Source organism: Ovis aries, chromosome 6 (assembly GCF_016772045.2).
Source record: "Ovis aries strain OAR_USU_Benz2616 breed Rambouillet chromosome 6, ARS-UI_Ramb_v3.0, whole genome shotgun sequence".
Lineage (NCBI taxonomy): Eukaryota > Metazoa > Chordata > Mammalia > Artiodactyla > Bovidae > Ovis > Ovis aries.
The window spans coordinates 86067648-86090046 of NC_056059.1; the positions used below are offsets into that span (position 1 = coordinate 86067648).

The 22399-nt window shown below is 36.9% G+C and overlaps 1 protein-coding gene and 1 non-coding gene across 3 annotated transcripts in view; both read right to left on the reverse strand.

The window, feature by feature from the left end:
- Nucleotides 1-598: 598 nt before the first annotated feature.
- On the reverse strand, nucleotides 599-670 carry TRNAH-GUG (transfer RNA histidin (anticodon GUG)). The gene has a single exon. It is a non-coding gene; the product is annotated as a tRNA-His (tRNA).
- Nucleotides 671-6705: 6035 nt separating this feature from the next.
- LOC101120331 (sulfotransferase 1E1) overlaps nucleotides 6706-22399 on the reverse strand; it is a 57994-nt gene continuing 42300 nt past the window's right edge. For both annotated transcript variants that reach the window (XM_042251487.2, XM_027971053.3), the window contains exons 3-8: nucleotides 22026-22151; nucleotides 21127-21224; nucleotides 17281-17407; nucleotides 14635-14729; nucleotides 11515-11695; nucleotides 6706-7611 (exon numbers count right to left, since the gene is read on the reverse strand). In XM_042251487.2, the coding sequence (XP_042107421.1) occupies nucleotides 7499-7611; nucleotides 11515-11695; nucleotides 14635-14729; nucleotides 17281-17407; nucleotides 21127-21224; nucleotides 22026-22151 (740 nt within the window). In that variant the 3' untranslated portion in view covers nucleotides 6706-7498. The remainder of the gene's footprint in view (nucleotides 7612-11514; nucleotides 11696-14634; nucleotides 14730-17280; nucleotides 17408-21126; nucleotides 21225-22025; nucleotides 22152-22399) is intronic.

Here is a 22399-nt window from a genome sequence, read left to right on the forward strand (position 1 = left end):
TTATAATGTGCTTCCCTTGTGACTCAGCTGGTAAAGAATCAGCCTGCAATGCAAGAGACCTGGATTCGATCCCTGGGTTGGGAAGATCCCCTGGAAAAGGGAAAGGCTACCCACTCCAGTATTCTGTCCTGGAGGATTCCATGGACTGTATAGTCCATGGTGTCAGAAAGAGTCGGACACGACTGAATGACTTTCACTTTCACTTTTTTTCAGATAAATATGATATTTTCACCATGGCCCAAGAGTCACAAATGATTCTGACATTTTGGGCCAAACAGTCCCAAGAGGCCTTAATGCAAGCACTATGTGATATTTTCAGCATTTTCTTATCAAGAAAATGAATGAGCACATTTTAGGGATGGCAAGGGGTTATGAATAAAACTAGATAGTTCTTGAACTCTTGATAATTCAGTTATTCCTGTCAAATATCAAACAGACGCTAATAGTTCTGATTACAAATGACTACAAAAAAGGTGAAAGTGAAGTCACTCAGTCATGTCTGACTCTTTGTGACCCCATGGACTACCAGGCTTCTCCATCCGTGAGATTCTCAGGCAAGAATACCGGAGTGGGTTGCCATTTCCTTCTCCAGGAGATCTTCCCAACCCAGGGATCGAACCTGGGTCTCCCGCATCACGGGCAGATGCTTTACCATCTGAGCCAGAAGGGAAGTTCCCACCCAGGAACCTCAACTACAAAAAGGTAGCTGATATTAATCTTGGTAAATATTAATTGACCTTCACTTTGTCAACAAAGGCCCGTCTACTCAAAGCTATGGCTTTTCCAGTAGTTATATATGGATGTGAGAGTTGGACTATAAAGAAAGCTGAGCACTGAGGAATTGATGCTTTTGAACTGTGGTGTTGGAGAAGACTCTTGAGAGTCCCTTGGACTGCAGGAGATCCAATCAGTCCATCCTAAAGGAAATCGGCCCTGAATATTCATTGGAAGAACTGATGCTGAAGTTGAAACTCCAATACTTTGGCCACCTGATGTGAAGAGCTGACTCATTTGAAAAGACCCTGACGTTGGGAAAGATTGAAGGCAGGAGGAAAAAGGGACGACAGAGGATGAGATGGTTGGATGGCATCACTGACTCAATGGACATGAGTTTGAGTAAACTCTGGGAGTTGGTGATGGACAGGGAGTCCTGGCGTGCTGCGGTGCAGGGTCCAGCCCTGGTGGATCCAGGGAATTTGAAGTGGGGACAGAGTCGGTGTCTTGGAAAGGACTATTTAATTAGAAATATAAAGAGATTAGGAAAGAATAGTGTAGTAGGAAATTAGTGGAGAAAAGAGGCTGAATAACTTGGTTTATGTGGAAAACCAATAAAGTTCCAAGATAAGGAACTTGCACCATCTATGTTAGGCCACCGGTGCCCGCTTGAATAGTGGAGGGTGCCCCCCTTGGGCTCCCTTTTGTATGGGTCTTAGAAGCCAGGGCAAGTAAGTAGGCTCAGTGAGCTTCCGCATACCAAGGGATCAGCCTGAAAAGGAGAGGGAGGGAGAGGGAGAAAGAGAGAGAGAGAAAGAGTTGACATGGGGGGGAGCCAGATTTCCAAGAAACCAGTTCGAGAAGCTGGTCTGAAAAACTGGTCCATCCTTTATTGTCCAGGAAAGCTTTTTATACTTTTGGTTGTACATAGAGATCAATGGATAATACAAAGTTATGCAGCGTCAGCAGCCCTGACTTTTATCGAGACCAGGCTTTTCCTCTGCATACCTAGCTGTATACACAAGTCTTAGGTGATTTGCATCATCTTCTGGCCAGGAGGCCTATTAGCATTTTATGGCCCTTTTCTGATAAGGGTCCTTCAACCAGAAAACTTATTTGCCTTAAAAGTGTTGTTCTTACTAAAGTCTGGTGCCACTCTCAGAAAGCACTAATTAAGGTTACATTCTTATATAGCAAGGACATAACAATTTATAACAAGGAAAGAGGAGTACAGTGATTTATAACAAAGAGAAAGTTCACTAACTCAAAAGTCTAGTGTTGCTAACATCAAAACTACTATATTCCTTTTTCTATATCCCAATTACATTGATTAATATCCTGCAGGTGCCTAACAGATAAAGAATATGGAGGCCTGGCAGCAGTCATTGACTCAACGATGAAAACCCATTACCAATATAATTCTTAGCTCTTTAGAAAAGGCTCTATATCTTTAAGATGTTTTAAGCTGTGTGCCTTTCACAGTTGAGGGGCTGCAAACAACCACAAGTTGTAAAAGTCTCTAACTGTCGGGCAAGTTAGAGAGCCATCAGAGGGGTTTGAACTGAGACACTCCTTTTATATGCAGGAGACTGTTAACTGGAGCTATAAGTTAACTCTTTCCAGAGAAAGGTGGTTGGGGATAGCCCCCTGTACTGTCAGAAGAGGGGAAAGCACAGTACAATAAAGCAGGCAGACTCTGGTTTTGTGGGTAGATGTTCAGAAAAATCCAGGGGTACCCCTGAGGCCTGATCTCAGCCTTTGCTTTTTGCCAGGCCCCCTTCCTCATGACCTTTGCCATGGGCGGGATTCCCCATGCTGGCTCCCAGCACTGCAGTCCATGGGGTCACAAAGAGTCAGACACAACGGAGTGACTGAACTGAACTTGCCTATGAAAGGAGTATATGCTTTCCTGCCCAGTAAGTTTGGATTTGTTCATGGTATCTTTGGCCAATTAAAAATGTGAGTAGAAGTGATAACTTTATATTTTGGGGCTCCAAAATCACTGCAGATGGTGATTGAAGCCATGAAATTAAAAGACGCCTACTCGCTGGAAGGAAAGTTATGACCAACCTAGACAGCATATTCAAAAGCAGAGACATTACTTTGCCAACAAAGGTCCGTCTAGTCAAGGCTATGGTTTATCCAGAAGTCATGTATGAATGCGAGAGTTGGACTGTGAAGAAGGCTGATCATGGAAGAATTGATGCTTTTGAACTGTGGTGTTGGAGAAGACTCTTGAGAGTCCCTTGGACTGCAAGGAGATCCAACCAGTCCATTCTGAAGGAGATCAGCCCTGGGATTTCTTTGGAAGGAATGATACTAAAGCTGAAACTCCAGTACTTTGGCCAACTCATGTGAAGAGTTGACTGATTGGAAAAGACTCTGATGCTGTGAGGGATTGGGGGCAGGAGGAGAAGGGGATGACAGAGGATGAGATGGCTGGATGGCATCACCGACTCGATGGACGTGAGTTTGAGTGAACTGCGGGAGCTGGTGATGGACAGGGAGGCCTGGCATGCTGCGATTCATGGGGTCACAGAGAGTCGGACACGACTGAGCAACTGAACTGAACTGAACTTAGAGGTGATAACACACCAATGACATTGTAAGAGACACTGCATTTTACAGTGGTGCTCTTATTCTTTATTGTGTCTAGCTTGAGAATGAACATGTACCCCACAGGGACAGCTTTGTCAGCTTGGGTCTTAGAATTAAAAAAAAAAAAAAAAACAAATGTCAGAGTCTCAGCCTGTTTAAAGCCTGGAGAAGTGTGGCAGTCCAAAAGTAACATGAACAAGAACTGGCCCTCTATTATTGTTAAGTAATGAAAGATTTCAAATTGCTTGGTTTGTTTAGTAAAGCTTGCTAACATAATTGCTTCTTATAGACCTTTTCCTAAAATCATTGCTAACTTGAAGACCGGCTTGAAATTTTTCCTATGGATAGTTGTTCTAAAATATGTACAATAAATCTTTCCCTTTATGGATAACTTTGGTCTTAATATTTAGAGATTTGGACAAAAGTACTTGATAATTTCCTGGTGGTTCAGTCATTAAAGAATCTGCTGGCAGTGCAGGAGATCTGGCTTCAGTCCCTGGATTGGGAAGATCCCCTGGAGAAGGAAATGGTAACTCACTCCATTATTCTTGCCTGGGAAATTCCATGGACAGAGGAGCCTGGCGGGCTACAGTCCATGGGGTTACAAGAATCGGACATGACTGAGCAAGTAAACCACCAATTGATAATTCAGTTGAAATTAACATTCAATGGTTTCACAAGTTGATAGAAATGAAAAAAATAACATTTTCATTGGTAAGAATAAAGAATTTATTTTTTAAACTCTTGCTAATAATAGATATATACATATGTACCTAGGTAGATATTTATTCATTCATTTATCTAATATTCATGATTATATACTGTACACAAGTTTCAGTTCTATGGACTTTGTATTATTCTATGAATAAAACAAAGTCCCTGCCTTCATGGAGTTTGATTGTATCTGGATTGTAATCGTATATATATTGTCCAACTCCTTGCACCCCTTTGAAGTATAGCCCACCAGGCTCCTCTTTCCATAGGATTTTTCAGGAAAGAATTCTGGAAAGGGTTCTCATTCCCTTCTCCAGAGAATCTCTTCCTGACCTAGAGATCAAACCCCATCTCTGCATGGAAGGCAGATTCTTTACTCACTGATCCTTTGGGGAAGCCCAGTGTTGAATTAAATAAGCAGTCGTGAGTTCATATTGACATGAATGAATAAATGAGGGGGAAATTACTTTATTATAATGTAGTGCCATTCAACAAGCTAAAAATGATAGAAATAGAAACTATTGACAGAATTTGCAATTAATTTAGTGGTGAAGGATTAAGGCTAAATGATTAATGGATGCTAAATGCAAAAGAATGAATTATTACTACCACAAAGTGCTAATCAGTTGCAAAGACATAAAAGGTGATGTTATGGTAGAGAAACAGGGCAGACAAAAAATGATCAAGTTTGATAGCAACAGTGTGGAAGAGGCTGGGCATTACATGCCCTCTGGCGTGATGTACTGAGAGATCCACAATTTTTCTGTATGTCCTGAGTGTTGAGATGGGCATGATTGGGAGATATTAAAAGTCTATACTCTAAAACTGCAAAGGTCATGAAACACAGAAATATGCATAGCAACTGTTGAGACTGAAGGAAATCTCCAAATCTGACAATAAAATGGAGTATGTTATCCCAGATTGGATCTAGGACAAGAAGGTAAGAACTAAAAACCCTGTGATGAAAAATTTTGGATGTATGTTAATGTACCATATGAACTGAATAATAGCACTGTGTCAATATTGAATTTGAATAGTGTAGTTAACAAGAAAGTGCTCTTATTTTTAAGAAATAGACATAGGCATATTGAAGGATGATTATATCTACAACTTGGTCTCAGATGGTTCAGAAAAAAACTAATGATAATAAATGTGTATGTATGTGTGTGAATGTATTAATGTGTGTTTTTGTTCAGTTGCTAAGTCATGTCCAGCTCTTTGCAACCCATGGACTGCAGTATTCCAGGCTTCCCTGTCTTTTGACTATCTCCTGGAGTTGGCTCAGACTCATGTCCATTGAGTCAGTGATGCCATCCAACCATTTCAACTCTGTCCTCTCCTTCTCCTTCTGCCCTCAATCTTTCCCAGCAGCAGGGGCTTTTCCAATGAGTCAGCTCTTCACATCAGGTATCCAAAGTATTGGAGCTTCAGCTTCAGCATCAGTCCTTGCAATGAATATTCAGGGCTGATTCCTTTAGTATTTGATCTCCTTGCTGTCCAAGGGACTCTCAAGAGTCTTCTCCAACACCACAGTTCAAAACCATCAGTTCTTTGGCACTCAGTCTTCTTTGTGGTTCAACTCTAACATCTGTACATGACTACTGGAAAAAGCATAGCTTTGACTATCTGGACTTTTGTTGGCAAAGTGATGTCTCTCCTTTTTAAAATGCTGTCTATGAGATGGATGAAACTGGAGCCGATTATACAGAGTGAAGTAAGCCAGAAAGAAAAACATCAATACAGTATACTAACACATATATATGGAATTTAGGAAGATGGCAATGACGGCCCTGTATGCAAGACAGGGAAAGAGACACAGATGTGTATAACGGACTTTTGGACTCAGAGGGAGAGGGAGAGGGTGGGATGATTTGAGAGAATGACATTCTAACATGTATACTATCATTTGAATTGAATCGCCAGTCTATGTCTGACGCAGGATGCAGCATGCTTGGGGCTGGTTCATGGGGATGACCCAGAAAGATGTTATGGGGAGGGAGGTGGGAGGGGGGTTCATGTTTGGGAATGCATGTAAGAATTAAAGATTTTAAAATTTAAAAAATAAAAAACTAAAAAAATAAAAAATAAAAAAAATAAAATGCTGTCTAGATTTATCACAGCTTTCCTTCCTAGGAGTAAGTTTCTTTTAATTTCATGGCTGCATTCACCATCTACAGTGATTATGGAGCCCAAGAAAATAAAATGTCACTGTTTCCACTTTTTCCCCTTCTATTTGCCATGATACATACATACCTGTGTGTATGTATGCGTTAATGATCATTCCCTCTAGAAACTGAGATTCTAAATGCCACCCCAACCCAACAAATTCTTAAAAAGTTTCAAGATTCTTCCACTTTTGTATAATTTATAGAAATGTTACACTAAATATAGCTTTGATTCTGAAAAATCAAAATTATTAAACAAGGGGCTAGGAAACTCCTAGTCTTTTCTCCAAAGAATAAGAACACATATATCAATTGACCTAGAGTTTAGAAATTAACAATGTTGTATTCTACTGGAGACCCATAGTGATTTTTTTCATAATCTTGCGTATCTTCTGATTCAGAGAAAAGATGCATTAACTGTTAAAATAAAAACACTATAGGAAAAAGATGATCAATACAATATAGAAAAATAGGAGACGTAAGTCAAAACAACATTGTTTACATAAAAAAACAATTTTCTTTTGCTTTTGCGTTTGTTTTATTTTATTGATATATCTCACATTCATTAAAACTTTAGTTTACAGATCTTACTTTGATTACATTGTGTATAGGATAGAAGGAACTCTAAAGTATAACTATTTTAAATTAGCTAAAGATATTCAAACATATACTCTTTGGAATTATTTATAGACATCTGGAAATCAGTTCTGAAAATGCTGAAAATTTACACTAAACTAAGGTAAATTCCAAGTTAAGTCATTTTGCAGTGAATGAAAGACAATTTCAGCCAAGAAATAATACATCTAGTTATATACTCATGTTTATTCTTTTCAGTTCTATTTGTCAAGGTTTTAAAATTCCACATATGGTTATTAATATGTATTTATCCATATGTATTTAAAGGTACATATACATATATATGTATATGTATATACATGTATATACATATACCCCTTCATTATATACCAAATATACTAATAAATGGGAAAAAGTAGACACAAAGTTAAATACTTTGGAATGTCTGATTATTTTTACTGAGGCTCTAACAACTTGAACAATTTGTGTGTACCTACATCATTCTCATAGGCTATAGCTTTGTGTAATATTTACAGTAAAGAAAAAAGGGAAGAAAATATTAAAGAGATAATTACAGGAAAAAATCTTTCTTACTCTTTCATACTAAGATCTCAATAATCATGTGAACCTGATCATGATCTTTTGTATAATTCATTCTCTACTAGTTTAAAATGAAGAAGGTGAGGAAGGATGAAACAAAAGTTTAATCTCAGATGTTAAGAAAACCCTTCCTAGATCTCAGTTCGGAACTTCAGTGTAGATCCCTTCATTTGCTCCTCATAGTGCTTATCAAATTTCTCATTCAGGGCTACTGTAAAGTAATTCTTCCAGTCTCCTACAATTCCTATAACAGAAAAGAAAAGAAAGCAGTAAACACTATGTCTTCCAGTCAGAATAGTGAAATTTTCTAATATCTATCACTTTCATTAACACCTAATCAAATTTTATTTTTGCAACCCTTAATTGTAAGTATATACCATAAATACTATATATTTGAGAGTGAAAACAAGGATTTGTCCTGATTGTTTAAAAATAATAAAACAAATAAACATACAAAAAAAAAGCACATTTATTTCTCTGACCTTCCTTTCTTATGCTACTTAATTTTCTTCTCCAATTTCCTTTGAAATATTCGTGATCCATGTTTTACCTCTCCTGTGGTATTAAATATCATCTTCATGTTGAAAACATTAAAATCCAGAATAATGTCTTCATACCCAAGTTGCCTACCTGATGTGGCCACCTGTATTTCATAGGAACATCTCAAATTCACCCAGCTAAAAAATAAATTCATTTTCTTCCCCACCAGACTGCATCTTCTTTGAGTCATTTTCCATAACCTGGTTAATTGAATGCAGATATCCATTGCATAAGCGTGGCTGTTGTCTTTAGGCCAGAATATCTAATTCTTTATTTATATTCAGACTTTCTTCATAGCCATTGCCTCCTCCCCATTTTTACTGCCACCAACAGTTAGAGAAGCTCCTCAATATTTACCACCTGTGCTGTTACAAAAGTCTAGCAGGCTCTTCTTTGCTTTTCATCACATCCAACTCTCCTCTGAAAGGAAGAAGTCACTAGTACTTTAAATTAATCAGTAGTTCACTTGTCCTCTTAATCCAAGGAGCTCTAAACCTTCCCAATGAAATAATCCAAAAATCATAAGATAGAAAATGTGTCTTGAAAATCAGATTCTGTCAGAGGACTCAATAGTATGAAACACTTTATAAGCATGAAAATTATTTTTATTGTTTTATCTTTAAAATATATGAAGACATTCTGGGGAAAGAAACTGAGATAATCTGAGTATAGGTGACCTAAATTTAATCTGCATTTTATTCCTTTTTCAGGGGTGCCCTGTTTTAACCCAATTGCAAGTTTGCTAATACAATTGTTTAAAAAATCCTTAACCCTATCATTGACAATTTGGTTCCAAGAGGAAGATTATTCTTTTATTTTATTTTATTAGTTTTTCTTCCAGAAGGAAGATTATCCAAGTAACAGTGGATGTCCCAATACTTTGCATATCCTATCAGTTCAGTTCAGTTCAGTTGCTCAGTCGTGTCCGACTCTTTGCAACCCCATGAATCGCAGCACGCCAGGCCTCCCTGTCCATCACCATCTCCCGGAGTTCACTCAGACTCACGTCCATCGAGTCGGTGATGCCATCCAGCCATCTCATCCTCTGTCGTCCCCTTCTCCTCCTGCCCCCAATCCCTCCTGCCCCCAATCCATCCCAGCATCAGAGTCTTTTCCAATGAGTCAACTCTTCGCATGAGGTGGCCAAAGTACTGGAGTTTCAGCTTTAGCATCATTCCTTCCAAAGAAATCCCAGGGCTGATCTCCTTCAGAATGGACTGGTTGGATCTCCTTGCAGTCCAAGGGACTCTCAAGAGTCTTCTCCAACACCACAGTTCAGAAGCATCAATTCTTTGACTCTCAGCTTTCTTCACAGTCCAACTCTCACATTCATACATGTCTTCTAGAAAAACCACAGCCTTGACTAGATGGACCTTTCTTGGCAAAGTAATGTCTCTGCTTTTTAATATGCTGTCTATGTTGGTCATAACTTTCCTTCCAAGGAGTAGGCGTCTTTTAGTTTCATGGCTTCAATCACCATCTGCAGTGATTTTGGAGCCCAAAAATGTGTTTCCCCATCTATTTCCCATAAAGTGATGGGACCGGATGCCAGGATCTTAGTTTTCTGAATGTTGAGTTTTAAGCCAACTTGTTCACTCTCCTCTTTCACTTTCATCAAGAGGCTTTTTAGTTCCTCTTCACTTTCTGCCATAAGGGTGGTGTCATCTGCATATCTGAGGTTATTGATATTTCTCCTGGCAATCTTGATTCCAGCTTGTGTTTCGTCCAGTCCAGTGTTTCTCCTGATGTACTCTGCATATAAGTGAAATAAGCAGGGTGACAATATACAGCCTTGACGGACTCCTTTTCCTATTTGGAGCCAGTCTGTTGTTCCATGTCCAGTTCTAACTGTTGCTCCCTGACCTGCATACAGATTTCTCAAGAGGCAGTTCAGGTGGTCTGGTATTGACATCTCTTTCAGAATTTTCCACAGTTTATTGTGATCCACACAGTCAAAGACTTTGGCATAGTCAATAAAGCAGAAATAGATGTTTTCTTTTCAACTCTCTTGCTTTTCCCATAATCCAGCAGATGTTGGCAATTTGATCTCCTGTTCCTCTGCCTTTTCTAAAACCAGCTTGAACATCAGGAAGTTCACGGTTCACGTATTGTTGAAGCCTGGCTTGGAGAATTTTAAGCATTAATTTACTAGTGTGTGAGATGATTGCAATTGTATGGTAGTTTGAGTATTCTTTGGCATTGCCTTTCTTTGGGATTGGAATGAAAACTGACCTTTGCCAGTCCTGTGGCCACTGCTGACTTTTCTAAATTTGCTGGCATATTGGCAGCACTTTCACAGCATCATTTTTCAGGATTTGAAATAGCTCCACTGTAATTCTATCACCTGCACTAGCTTTGTTCGTAGTGATGCTTTCTAAGGCCCACTTGACTTCACATTCCAGGATGTCTGGCTCTAGATGAGTGATCACACCATCGTGATTATCCGGGTCGTGAAGATCTTTTTTTGTATGGTCCTTCTGTGTATTCTTTCCACCTCTTCTTAATATCTTCTGCTTCTGTTAAGTCCATATCCTATATACCTATGTATTTATGAACTGACTGTGTCTTATCAAGTACATGCCTCCTCCCAGTAGATGTCACCTCATTGTACTTTGATATTTTTACCAAGTTGAGCAGTATTTTCTGCTTAGTGTTTTGAAACTTGGTGCTGTTTTAGCAGCTTTGTAGAAGTATAATTAATACACAGAAAACTGTACATATTCAATGTGTACCATTTGATGTTTGACATTTGACATTTAGTCTTGAAAAATGTCTGCCACTTAGCTAGGGAAGAGCTGACTAACTGTTCTAAGGTTGTTTCCTCATCTCAAAATGAGATAATAGAAGTTTTTTCCTAACTCTTGTATTGGAATTTTAATAAAAATAGAATTTACATTTTATATAACGTATGTGTATAGCACCAAGGCATAAAGACTTAACAAATAATAGCTAGTAGGGTGTGGTATCGGAGAAGGCAATGGCACCCCACTCCAGTACTCTTGCCTGGAAAATCCCATGGATGGAGGGGCCTGGTATGCTGTAGTCCATGGTGTTGCAAAGAGTCGAACACAACTGAGCAACTTCACTTTCAGTTTTCACTTTCATGCATTGGAGAAGAAAATGGCAACCCACTCCAGTGTTCTTGCCTGGAGAATCCCAGGGACGGCGGAGTCTGGTGGGCTGCTGTCTAAGGGGTCACACAGAGTCGGACACAACTGAAGTGACTTAGTAGTAGTAGTAGTAGTAGTAGTAGGCTATGATATTAGTGCTAGTACTGAGGCTGGGGTGACTGCTGGTGGTTCTTAATATATTTTGTTGTATGCACTAAATAATCAACATGTGATAGTAATTTATTAGTAGTAGTACTAGTATTTTATGCTTCTGCAAAACTAGTCAATTACTATTAGTAATGTTTCTAATAGTAATTTCTTAGTAGTAGTATTAATATTTTGTACTTCTGCAGAACTGATCACTCAAAGATGGAAACAGCTCTAAAGAAAACAAGTGGGGTCCACAGGCATGAATAGACTTTAATAGATGTTTGCCTGTAAATGTTTAAATTTAGGCCTTCCTGTAGCAATGGAGGCAAATACCATGAGCATCTCACCTTTTCTCATGAAGGGAGATACCTTTTGGTTCATGATTTTATCTGGCAATGTTGTATAATTGGTAGATGGATTGTTCTTCATCTCCTCGAATGAAGTGTGCTTTATAATCTTGTCCACAAGCTCATCTGATGCCTCCCTTCCCAGAAATTGTAACAATTTCATCACCTCTTTTCTGATATTCTAGGAAGAAAAACATATTTTGTTTTTGAAAAAAAAAAAAAAGGACACAATAAGAAAATCATTCTTCCCCTCTCCTCCCCACACTGATATTGGAAAGTAGGCTTCTAATGAGCAGTCTACCTGTCAAACTTCAGCTTAAGTATCACTTTCTTTGGGATTATTTCCTTGACTATTCCAATTTAAGTTAGATAACTCTATTTTTGCTCCATAAATTCCATATAAATCTATTGTATCATATATGCATTCTCACACATTTTTTATTTACTTGTTTCCACAAAAAAGATAGTATCTCTACATATACGGTTAATGTCTTTTACTCTTACTTGATGCATTGCAGAAACAAGAGAAAAGATTTATTCCTTTGCTCCTCATTTTTGCAAATAGAGAAGAAACATAAACCTGGCCATTATTGATCAAAATAGGGAGTAAATGGATAGAGACAATTTGGGAGGGTGAAAGGCATGGATTAACTATTAAATTTTGTTCGTGCACCTTTTAAATTTACTGTCTTCAATATTCTAGCTATAGAACACAAATTTAAGTAATATAATAGCAAACTACAAATCATGGTTGCTTCTCATTCAAATCTATTCTGCATTAAATTCTATAAAGAAATAATTCTGCTTCTAAAATAATATCCATAATTTATTTTAAATATGTCCTCATCAAAACAACTCTAGAATTACTGTGAAATGAATTTCAATAATTGCTCAAAAATGTGAACAAGACCTGGATATCAATTGCTTTCTTGGTGCTAAGAAAGAATGAGAGAAGAGGGCTTCCCTGGTGGCTCAGTGGTAAAGAATCCGCCTGCGAATGCAGGAGACATGGGTTCAATCTCAGATCCAGAAGATCCCACTTGCCGTGGAGCAAATAAACCCATGCGCCGCAACTATCAAGCATGTGCCCTAGAGCCCGGGAAATGCAACTACTGAGCCCACATGCCCTAGAGCCCATCCTCAACAACAAGAGAAGCCACTGCTATGAGAAGCCTGGCCACCTCAATGTAGTGTAGCCCCTGGTCACCAGAACTAGAGAAAAGCCTGAGCAGCAATGAAGACCCAGCACAGCCAATAAATATATATATATATATATAATAAATTAGAGAAGATATTTGTTACCCCTTAATAAAAAGATCTAGTATTTTGTCTTTCATTTATAAATTATTTGATATGTGTGCATATATACTTTAAAGAATTAATATGAATGCAGCACCCTTACCTACTACCCAGTACATGTAAAAAAACATTCATAATTGGCTAAGTTCTTCCATTTGCAAGTTCCCAACTTCATTTTTTTCACTCTCCATTCCAAGTTTCACAAATGACAACGACAAACAAACTTGCTGTCCTGAAAATGACCTACTCAATCCTGTGCCTTTACTCTGTAGATTTGAAACTCATGTATCTATCCCTAGACAACATATAGCTTGATTTTACTCAACTGATAAGCACATTTGAAATACATTCCTTTTCACTGCAATATAGTATTTAATTGTGGAATAATAGTATATACAATGCATTTATTCCTGAGTATATGTGTATTGGGGTTGTTTTTATAGTCGTGCGGAATGCTGTTATGGAGATTGCTGTGCATATAAACTAATATACACATCAGTGTTTCTCATAAACTTATATCTACTAGTGGAATTTGTGAGCCTTAAGTTATACACGTTTGCCCTCCCTAGGTGACATGTTGTCCACAACATTTGTATATTCTTATACTCTTATCAGAAGTGTGTTACTTCTCACTAAGCCACATCCTGACTAGTATATATTGTCAGACTACAGTTAGACTGGGCTTCCCTTATAGCCCAGCTGATAAAGAATCTGCCTGCAATGTGAGAGACCTGGGTTCAGTCCCAGTCCCTGGGTTGTGTTGGGAAGATCCCTCGAAAGTAAGTATGGCAACCCACTCCAATATTCTTGCCTGGAGAATCCCCATGGACAGAAGAGCCTGGTGGGCTACAGTGTGCAATGAGTCAGATATGACTGAGCAACTAAGCATAGCCCAGTCAGACTACATCTCATTGTTGTCACTCTGCTGTGTGTGAAATAGCACCTCACAGACATTTTTATTTTGAATTACCCTGATTATTAATGAAGCTAGAAAAAAACTAGATTTTTAAGAAATGGTGATGTCATCATACTTTTGCATTTTGCTATTCTGGCATTCTCTTTACTTTCTTCTGGAACTTTGACTTGATACATGTAAGATGTTATTACTCTATCCTACATATCCATTACTCTTTCTAAAGTATTCTATTTATCTCACTGAAGTACATCCTGTGGACTTTCCTCAGCATCATCTACCACATTACTAATTCCTGTGGACTTTCCTCAGCATCATCTACCACATTACTAATTCACTGTGTAGCCATGCCTTATCTGTTATTTAAGCCATCTTTTTGCTTTTCAAATTTTAATTTTTAGAAGTTATTTTAGAAATTCTGGTTTGCTGCTCTTTTTTTCCGCCCAAATCTGCTTTGTCAATTTTAGTAAACTCCTGTTTCTTTGTAAGATTTTAAATTTCTTCTTTTATTTTTTTAAACATGTGAAGTATAGCTATTTTATGGTCTTTTTCTAATAATTCCATTATCTATGGATTTAGAGACCATTTAACTCTTCTTGCCCATTGTGATTCCTTTTGTGCATCTGCATCTGTGTGTGTGTGTGTTGTGTGTGGCTGTTGCTTTGATTTAAGAACTCAAACTCTTTCCACTTTTATCTTTGGTAACATTTTTGAGACTTGAGTTTAAATGTGTCCATTTACAGAAGGTTTTTATTCACTACGTTCAATCTGTAGTAGAGTATCTGGATTATTGTAACTTTTGGAGGTGGCTGCATTATTTATTCAAAGGCAAAATTTTGTATCTACATTATTTTCAAATGCTAACATTTTGATAATTATGAAGTTGCCATGTCTTTTGAGTTTCTCACCTCCTTCATGTCTTCGTAGAAAAGAAATAGCACTTGTGGATTCTTCCTCTTTTCCCACCAAGATTTTGTGTGTTCATACCAGGAACCATAAGGAACTAAGATCAGAGATAAAAACAGTGTGAGCTTGGGGCTGGTGCACTAAGACGACCCAGAGTGATAGTACGGGGAGGGAGAAGGGAGGGGGGTTCAGGATGGGGAACACGTGTATACCTGTGGCGGATTCATGTTGATGTATGGCAAAACCAATACAATATTATAATTAACCTTCAATTAAAATAAATAAGTTTATATTTAAAAAAAAAACAATGTGAGGACATAGCATCAACTCTACGCTCAGACTCAGCTTGAAAATGAGGTTTCAGAGAAAAAAAATATAAATAAATGGTCATGGAATGAAAACTAGAGATCAGCTGCGCATCTGAGGCAAATTTCTCTGCAGGAAATATGTTGAAAATCTACATACAGAAATATAATCTCAACTTTCATTATTATTACATAGTTTACAACTCAGAGGAAAAGTGACGGAAGTGTTTCCATTTGATTTAGAACTTATAAGAGTATTTTTGAAAATGGTATGTGTGTGTGTGTCTGTGTGTGTGTGTTGTAAATGAAAGGAGTTCAGTAGTAGAACTATCAACATTCTTATGATTAGAATGCAGTCCAGATCTCAAATTTACCATTTAAAAAGTAGCTTTGGTAACTGAATAATTTATAATTATATAATTTTTTTTACACTGTTGCAGTTTAAAGGGTAAAGGGGTGCTTTCTTAGGGATCCTTAGTTTCATTCTCACTTTAAAATGTTAGAAGATTTTGGAGGTGATGTGGTATGACCAAATATGGATTCTTCTTTTCTCTCCCTCATCTTTTCTCACATGTATCCAAGTGTTTCACCCAGTAAAAAGCTGACATAGTAATAATGATGATGTGTGAGCCAAAGTATTCTGCTTTGCATTAAGTCATCGAATATTTCTTTTGTTCTTTGACCCTACTGACAATTATTTATTTATTTATAGTTAACCTAAAATAACATCAAAGGTGTGAACATAGTGATTCAATATTCGAATACATTACACGCCAAAAGTTAGTATAAAATAATGACTATATTCCCTGTCTTGTCCATTACTTCCCTGTGATGTATTTATTTTATAGCTGGCAGTTTGGACTCTTAATCCCCTTCATCATTCTGCCCCTTCCCCATCTTTCTCCCTTATCAGTCAGTTCAGTTCAGTTCAGTCGCTCAGTCGTGTCCGACTCTTTGTGACCCCATGAATCGCAGCATGCCAGGCCTCCCTGTCCATCACCATCTCCCGGAGTTCACTCAGACTCACGTCCATCAAGTCAGTGATGCCATCCAGCTTTATGGTAACTGCTAATTTTTTCTCTGTACCTGTGGGTAGGTCTGCTTCTGCTTTGTCCCATTTGTTTCTTTGCAGAAAAGTCATAAATGACTTTTATAGTGATCTTATTCATCTATTTTGCTGAGGTACAGCATTATCTTTACCCGTTTTACAATGCACATTTTGATGATCTTGAGGCATGTAATTTATTCGTGCTTTAGTATAAAATTTTCCAAAGGTAGCAACAAACATAAAGCACATATACCACACTTTTATTGAGTCAATATTAAGAGTCCCTTGGACTGCAAGGAGATCCAACCAGTCCATTCTGAAGGAGATCAACCCTGGGATTTCTTTGGAAGGAATGATGCTAAAGCTGAAACTCCAGTACTTTGGCCACCTCATGTGAAGAGTTGACTCATTGGAAAAGACTCTGATGCTGGGAGGGATTGGGGGCAGGAGGAGAAGGGGACGACAGAGGATGAGATGGCTGGATGGCATCACTGAGTTGATGGATGTGAGTCTGAGTGAACTCCGGGGAGATGGTGATGGACAGGGAGGCCTGGTGTGCTGCGATTCATGGGGTCTCAAAGAGTCGGACACGACTGAGCGACTGAACTGAACTGAACTGATTAATTTGGGGGGATATAAATGACATTATTATCCCTTTCCTTACACTTATTATTAAGGAGTCAGAATGGCCTTCTTTAGTTAATATTAGATTCTTCTGAACACTTTCTTTCTCAAACCTAAATACTCTGTTGCTTTAGTCTGGAGTTAAATAAAAAGACAAAATTTCCCAGAATTTCTGCTCAAGTAACTCTTGTACTATTCTAAGAAATCTAGTTGAATTATTCAAACTGTACAGTGGGTAGAATGAGTAAGAATTTTGTAGATATTCAGACTTCTTTGTGAATGCTGGCCTCATTTAGTATCTGAAATTTTTCTTAAATACAAACGAACAAGTTCTCTCCTCTATCTTTTTCCTTCTTGTTCAGTGAAGTTATAATAACACACTGTGAAGTACTTCTGTAATAACAAGACATGAAAGAGAATTGGACAAACACATATACATATATATACCTATTTGTAGGCACTGTACTCGAGTGTCTAGATTCTGAATTTCGCCATTCTCATCTGGAAAAACTATGCTTGTTCTAAGTTCAAGGGCTTCTAGAACTTCTGTGTTTTAATTAAGGGCCAGGAAGGATAATAGACCAGAACAGAAAGCAAAAATTATCCCCAAAGATGTCATTTGCCTTGTATCATTTACCTTGAAAGAATTCAGAAAAAGAAACTCTTCATACCTTCCCCATTCATGAATTTCTCCACAAAATCTTGAAAAGAACCAGGATCTGGATTAGCAGTCACCATTAAAAAGAAAAAATAATAAGAAACAACCAAATCCTTGGCATTCCGGGAAAGATAGATGATCTAAGGGAAGATGAAATTAGTTATTAAATCACCTACTATTTTTCAAATTTGGTCACATCAAGATTTAAAAAGAAAAAGTTTATGTCTTTAACTGTAAACATAACATATATTTGCTTTAGAAAATTTACAAAATATTAAAATTATAAAAAAGGAAATTCCTTCAATAAACTGAAATGACAACATCTTTTGTATTGCTGTTCAATGTTAGTTTTCACTTTTCATTTTTATGCCATTTTCACATGTTTCATTTGAGAGCCTCAAATTCCATTGCTATAAATTGGGTGAGGCAGATTATTATCGCCAAATTATAAATGAAGAAACTAAACTAAATATGAGTCAGAATACATCGTTGAGAATTAATCAATGAGAGTAAGTGATTTGATAAATCATTCAGTCAAAAATAAAGTCCTCTGGCTTTTATACTACACAATGATCCTGCATAACAATTTTAAAAAGGTCCTGCTATTTTCTTACTCACAGTCTTGAAGAAAAGCTAATTTTTATGGGATGCTTAGACCCCTGATACTCCATGCTTCCCTTATGGCTCAGTGGTAAAGAATCTGCCTGCCAATGCAGGAGTCAGGGGTTGGATCCTTGGGTCAGGAAAATCCCTTGGAGTAAGGAAATGACAACCCACTCCAGGATGCTTGCCTAAGAAACCTCATGGACAGAGGAGCCTGGCAGGCTACAGCCCATGGGGTCGCAGAAGAGTCAGACATGACCTAGCGACTAAACAACAACTCTGCATTGCAGGAAAAGACCTGCACAAGTAAACTCTGTCTCTCTATGGTCTTCCACTTCCTCCTTCAGGCACCTGAGCCATGCCGTGGTCTATGGCAGCTCTTGATTTTCCACTCTTTAGTGGATCTGATAAGGCTCACTAATCTGTCCTACTCAAGTTTCTACATTTTCAAACAATTTTAAAGAAATTTGTTTGAATATTCTAAGAAGTAGCTCCAAATACTACAGAAAAAGTCAACTTTCTTTCTCAACAAAGCTATCATTGGCCATATGAAACTTTTCCACATTTATTTAAAATTTTCCCTAGCCCTTTTTGCTTATAAGCTGAATGGAACTCGTTGCCACTATATATATATATCCACAAATTTGCTTTATCATTTTTATTTCTTTTTTTGTTCGTACTGTTCCCTCTGTCTTGAATATTCTCTGCATCTCAAAATACAATCTGTATTAAAGTTTTGCTCCAGGTCGTACATGAAGCTTTTTTTCCCTAATGTACTGTTTTTTTATTGAGTTACAGTTGATGTACAATATTATATGTTTTAGGTGTATAACATTGTGATTAATTTTTAAAGATTACCTCCATTTGTAGCTTTTATAAAATATTGACTATATTCCCTGTGTTGTACCATATATCATTGTAGCTTATTTATTTTATACATAGTAGTTTGTACCTCTTAGTTCCCTATTCTTCAAGGTGGGGGAAGAGGGAATGTAAAAGCAACCCCTCTTTCCTTAAACTTCCATTAGTTTATCTTCTCTCCATTTTGGAAAATTTGATTCTATACACTAAATTTTTACTGTGCATGCTCTTCCTGCCTTTGAGGAAAATCTAGGTCTTTCCCCTCATCTCTCTCAAGTCAAAGTTTCTAGTTTGCCCACAATTCACTTGGGATATAATATGTCTTAAAAATCCTACACTTGAAAAAACCCTGTAATAATTCATTCTTCTCCTAACTGAAGCCATTTTTAAACTTATGGTCACTCCCTTGCTTTAACTTAAAATTTGAACATCAGACTCATAAGATTACTCTCCATTCCAAAGCTTTTCATCATGCTGTGTAATTTTAGTATTTGCATACATTATCCATCAGATTCTCTAGGTTCTTGGGGTCTTTGGTCATTACCTCTATTTTACTTCAGTTAGCAACATTTGTAGCCAAATCTTGAAACTACTTCGGTACCTTAAAGGTTCTGAAGACTTGCCCTTGAGCACCATGATTTCTTCCAAGACAGTTTTGTTTCTTTATCCTTTCTTTCTTATCAAGGATAAATCTCTTCTGCAACAACTCCAAAGCCTCAAGTTTACTGACTTCAATTGCTTCTTTTAGCTTTTAGCTTGTTCCTTTTTTTCACTCTCTTTTTTTTAACCACTGAAAGTTTTTAGTTCAAAACTCCAAACACACTTTTGCCAATAGTTTCAATCCACCTGTCTTCTTGTCCACCAGTGAATCACCCCAGAAGTACTCAAGATGTGATTCATCCAATGGTCTCCTACTCTTTGATGATCCCGGAGATAATAAGCAGGCTTTTGAAGACTGTAGCTATTGTAAAGGTACAGTATCTTTTCATGTACAAGTAAAGGGATAACACCAAGACTTCATTCCATTTTTCAAAGAAAAGAAAGTAACTTGGCCAAATATCTTGAAAAAATAGTAATCACACATTTCCCAGAAGATACATATAAACAGTATTTATTAAAGAAAGAACTCTTATGTATGACTTCAAAAGGATGTAATGTGATCTTTCTAGGATTGCTTATGACAAAAGCAAACAAACAAAAAACATTGGAATCTTCAAAAGTTTGCACTATGTAGCTCCAGAAAATGTCATATATACCATGTTATATCACAGTACAAAATAGAAATACTTCATGACTCTGATAGATCCCTTTTTTGTCAATAATGACTATATATAGTACTTTGATATCTCATATGTTTAGTATGGATCATAGTGTGTCCTAATAAAACTAGTCAGGTCTTGAGGAACAACATCAGTGGTCTAAGACAATGTTTGGCCTGTACTTTAGGATTCCATGTTATTATTCTTTCTAAAAAGCAAAATTGATCATCTCAATCAGCAGCTTAATATGCTGTAACTCCTCATTATCCTCAAAGTAGAGCCCAAACTTCATAAGTTGGCTTCCATATCTGTTACAAACAAACCCAGCTCATCTCCCATCACTCATCCAACCAGTACAGGCACTCAGCCTTCTAGCTAAATTGAACTGGTTTCACATGCCACTTTGGGTTGCCTCAGAGATTATATAGACTAATTCTTATGTATCCTTCACATATCAGATGAGATGTTACTTGCTTTAAGGTTCTTTCTCTGCCCTCAATATCTAGGCCAGAATTCTTCCTTTACTTGACTTATATCACCTTCTGTAGTGTCTGTTATTTATCCCTTTCCCCTGTGAACCATGTGTCCATGAAGACAAAGATTACATGTGTATTTGTTATATTGCTGGCTCATGATAGGCACTCAATAAATAATTATTCTGTCACTTTTGTCTGGTTTATCCTTGCCTAGCTCATTTGCATGCCTCACAAGGCCAAGCACAATGGTTTTCAAAAAGAGTACATTGACTACAATTACTAATAATAACAAATAAAAGTAGCCATTGTAAATTATTTATAACATGCTAGGTACTATGTTAAGCACTTCACAAGCATTATTCTAGCTAATCCTTATAACAACTCTATGTGAAATGCAATTATTATCTCTCTTTTACAGATGAGGAAACTTCAGCTTCCTGAAAGCTTAGAGAGTTTATCTGTTTTTCTGAGAATCAGCTCTGGAGTTAGAATTCAAGTCTAGACTTTCTAACTATACTATGATCCACATTTTAAAAATGTTTATAGATTCAGTGAAGAAATAAATAAACAAGTGTATATAAGATGCAGGATATTACCTAACTTTATCATTGTAACATTCTTTGAGTTGGGTGAAGTTCTAAGAACACTTGACTCTGTTACCTTACAGTTCTTTTCCCAAAATGAGACTGGAAGAAGCTCAGCAGGCAGGTGAGTCTTCACTATTCTAGGAGATGCTATCTCCTTTAATTGTTTTACTCCTAATTTAAAAAAAAAAAAAGTTGGACAACTTCAAAAATTATAAATACTTGTATGGATTTTTACAGATTTTTAAAATAGAAACATCTATGCATTCTATTTTATGTTCTTAATAATGATATGTATTTACTGTGACAGAAGTTTATATAGATAAAATCATACAGAAAAAAATAGATTAAATAAATTTTCCCCACTTTGAAAAAAATCATTATTAACATTTTGGTAAGCATCCTGCCATACAACTATATCTATATGCCCAGACTCATAGCCATATAAATACCAGACACACAGATGACATTTTTTAATATTGTATAACTGCATTTTTCTTAATATTTTATACCAACACTTCAGTGAAAACAGACATATGATATCATAATGTTTAATGACTTCATGTCATTTTTACCTTCCATTGATGAACATTTATATTGTCTCTAATTTTTTATAATAATAACAGAATCTGTGATGAACATCTTTTTGCATATCCTTGAAAATTTATGGATATGTCCCTAGTGTTTAAAGTATCACTGCATCTATCCCAAGGAGAGATATAATTCTCATATATTACTAGGCTCTAATGAAAGCATGTCAGAACTATCCTCACTCACTCTATTCCAGGAATATGCTATACTATAAACTCTGTCAAGATTTAAATTTACATACCTCCCTATGTAGATGACATAATACTAATTGCCAGTTAATACTATTGCCAAAAAATACTATTTTTCATACAGTCTTTCTTGTACCATTTACACCCACACATTAAAATATATGTGTAAAGCTTTTAAAATTAACTTATGTATTACCATTCATAGAGTGATCAGTGCTACATTCCAGGTAAGGAACTCTATTAAAAATGACTTCTTGTTTGCACTTTTCCGCATCACCGTTAGTATAAATCATGCATATAATTTCACTAACCCACGTTGTACCTGAAAAAATTAAACACACCTGAGTCTCTCATTGACAATGCATATTGATAATGCAGGGATCAATGTATTTGTAGTTGGATAAAGTAAGAAGCTACCAATGAAATAGTATTTGAAAGTTGTCAGAATGACGGAAGGACACAAAAACTATTTGCCCTAATATTTACTCTTATAGGATCCAAACATAGCATCAAAAATAAGGATGAACACAGTTGTAATAAAATACACCTATGATAGAAATTTGACTTTGT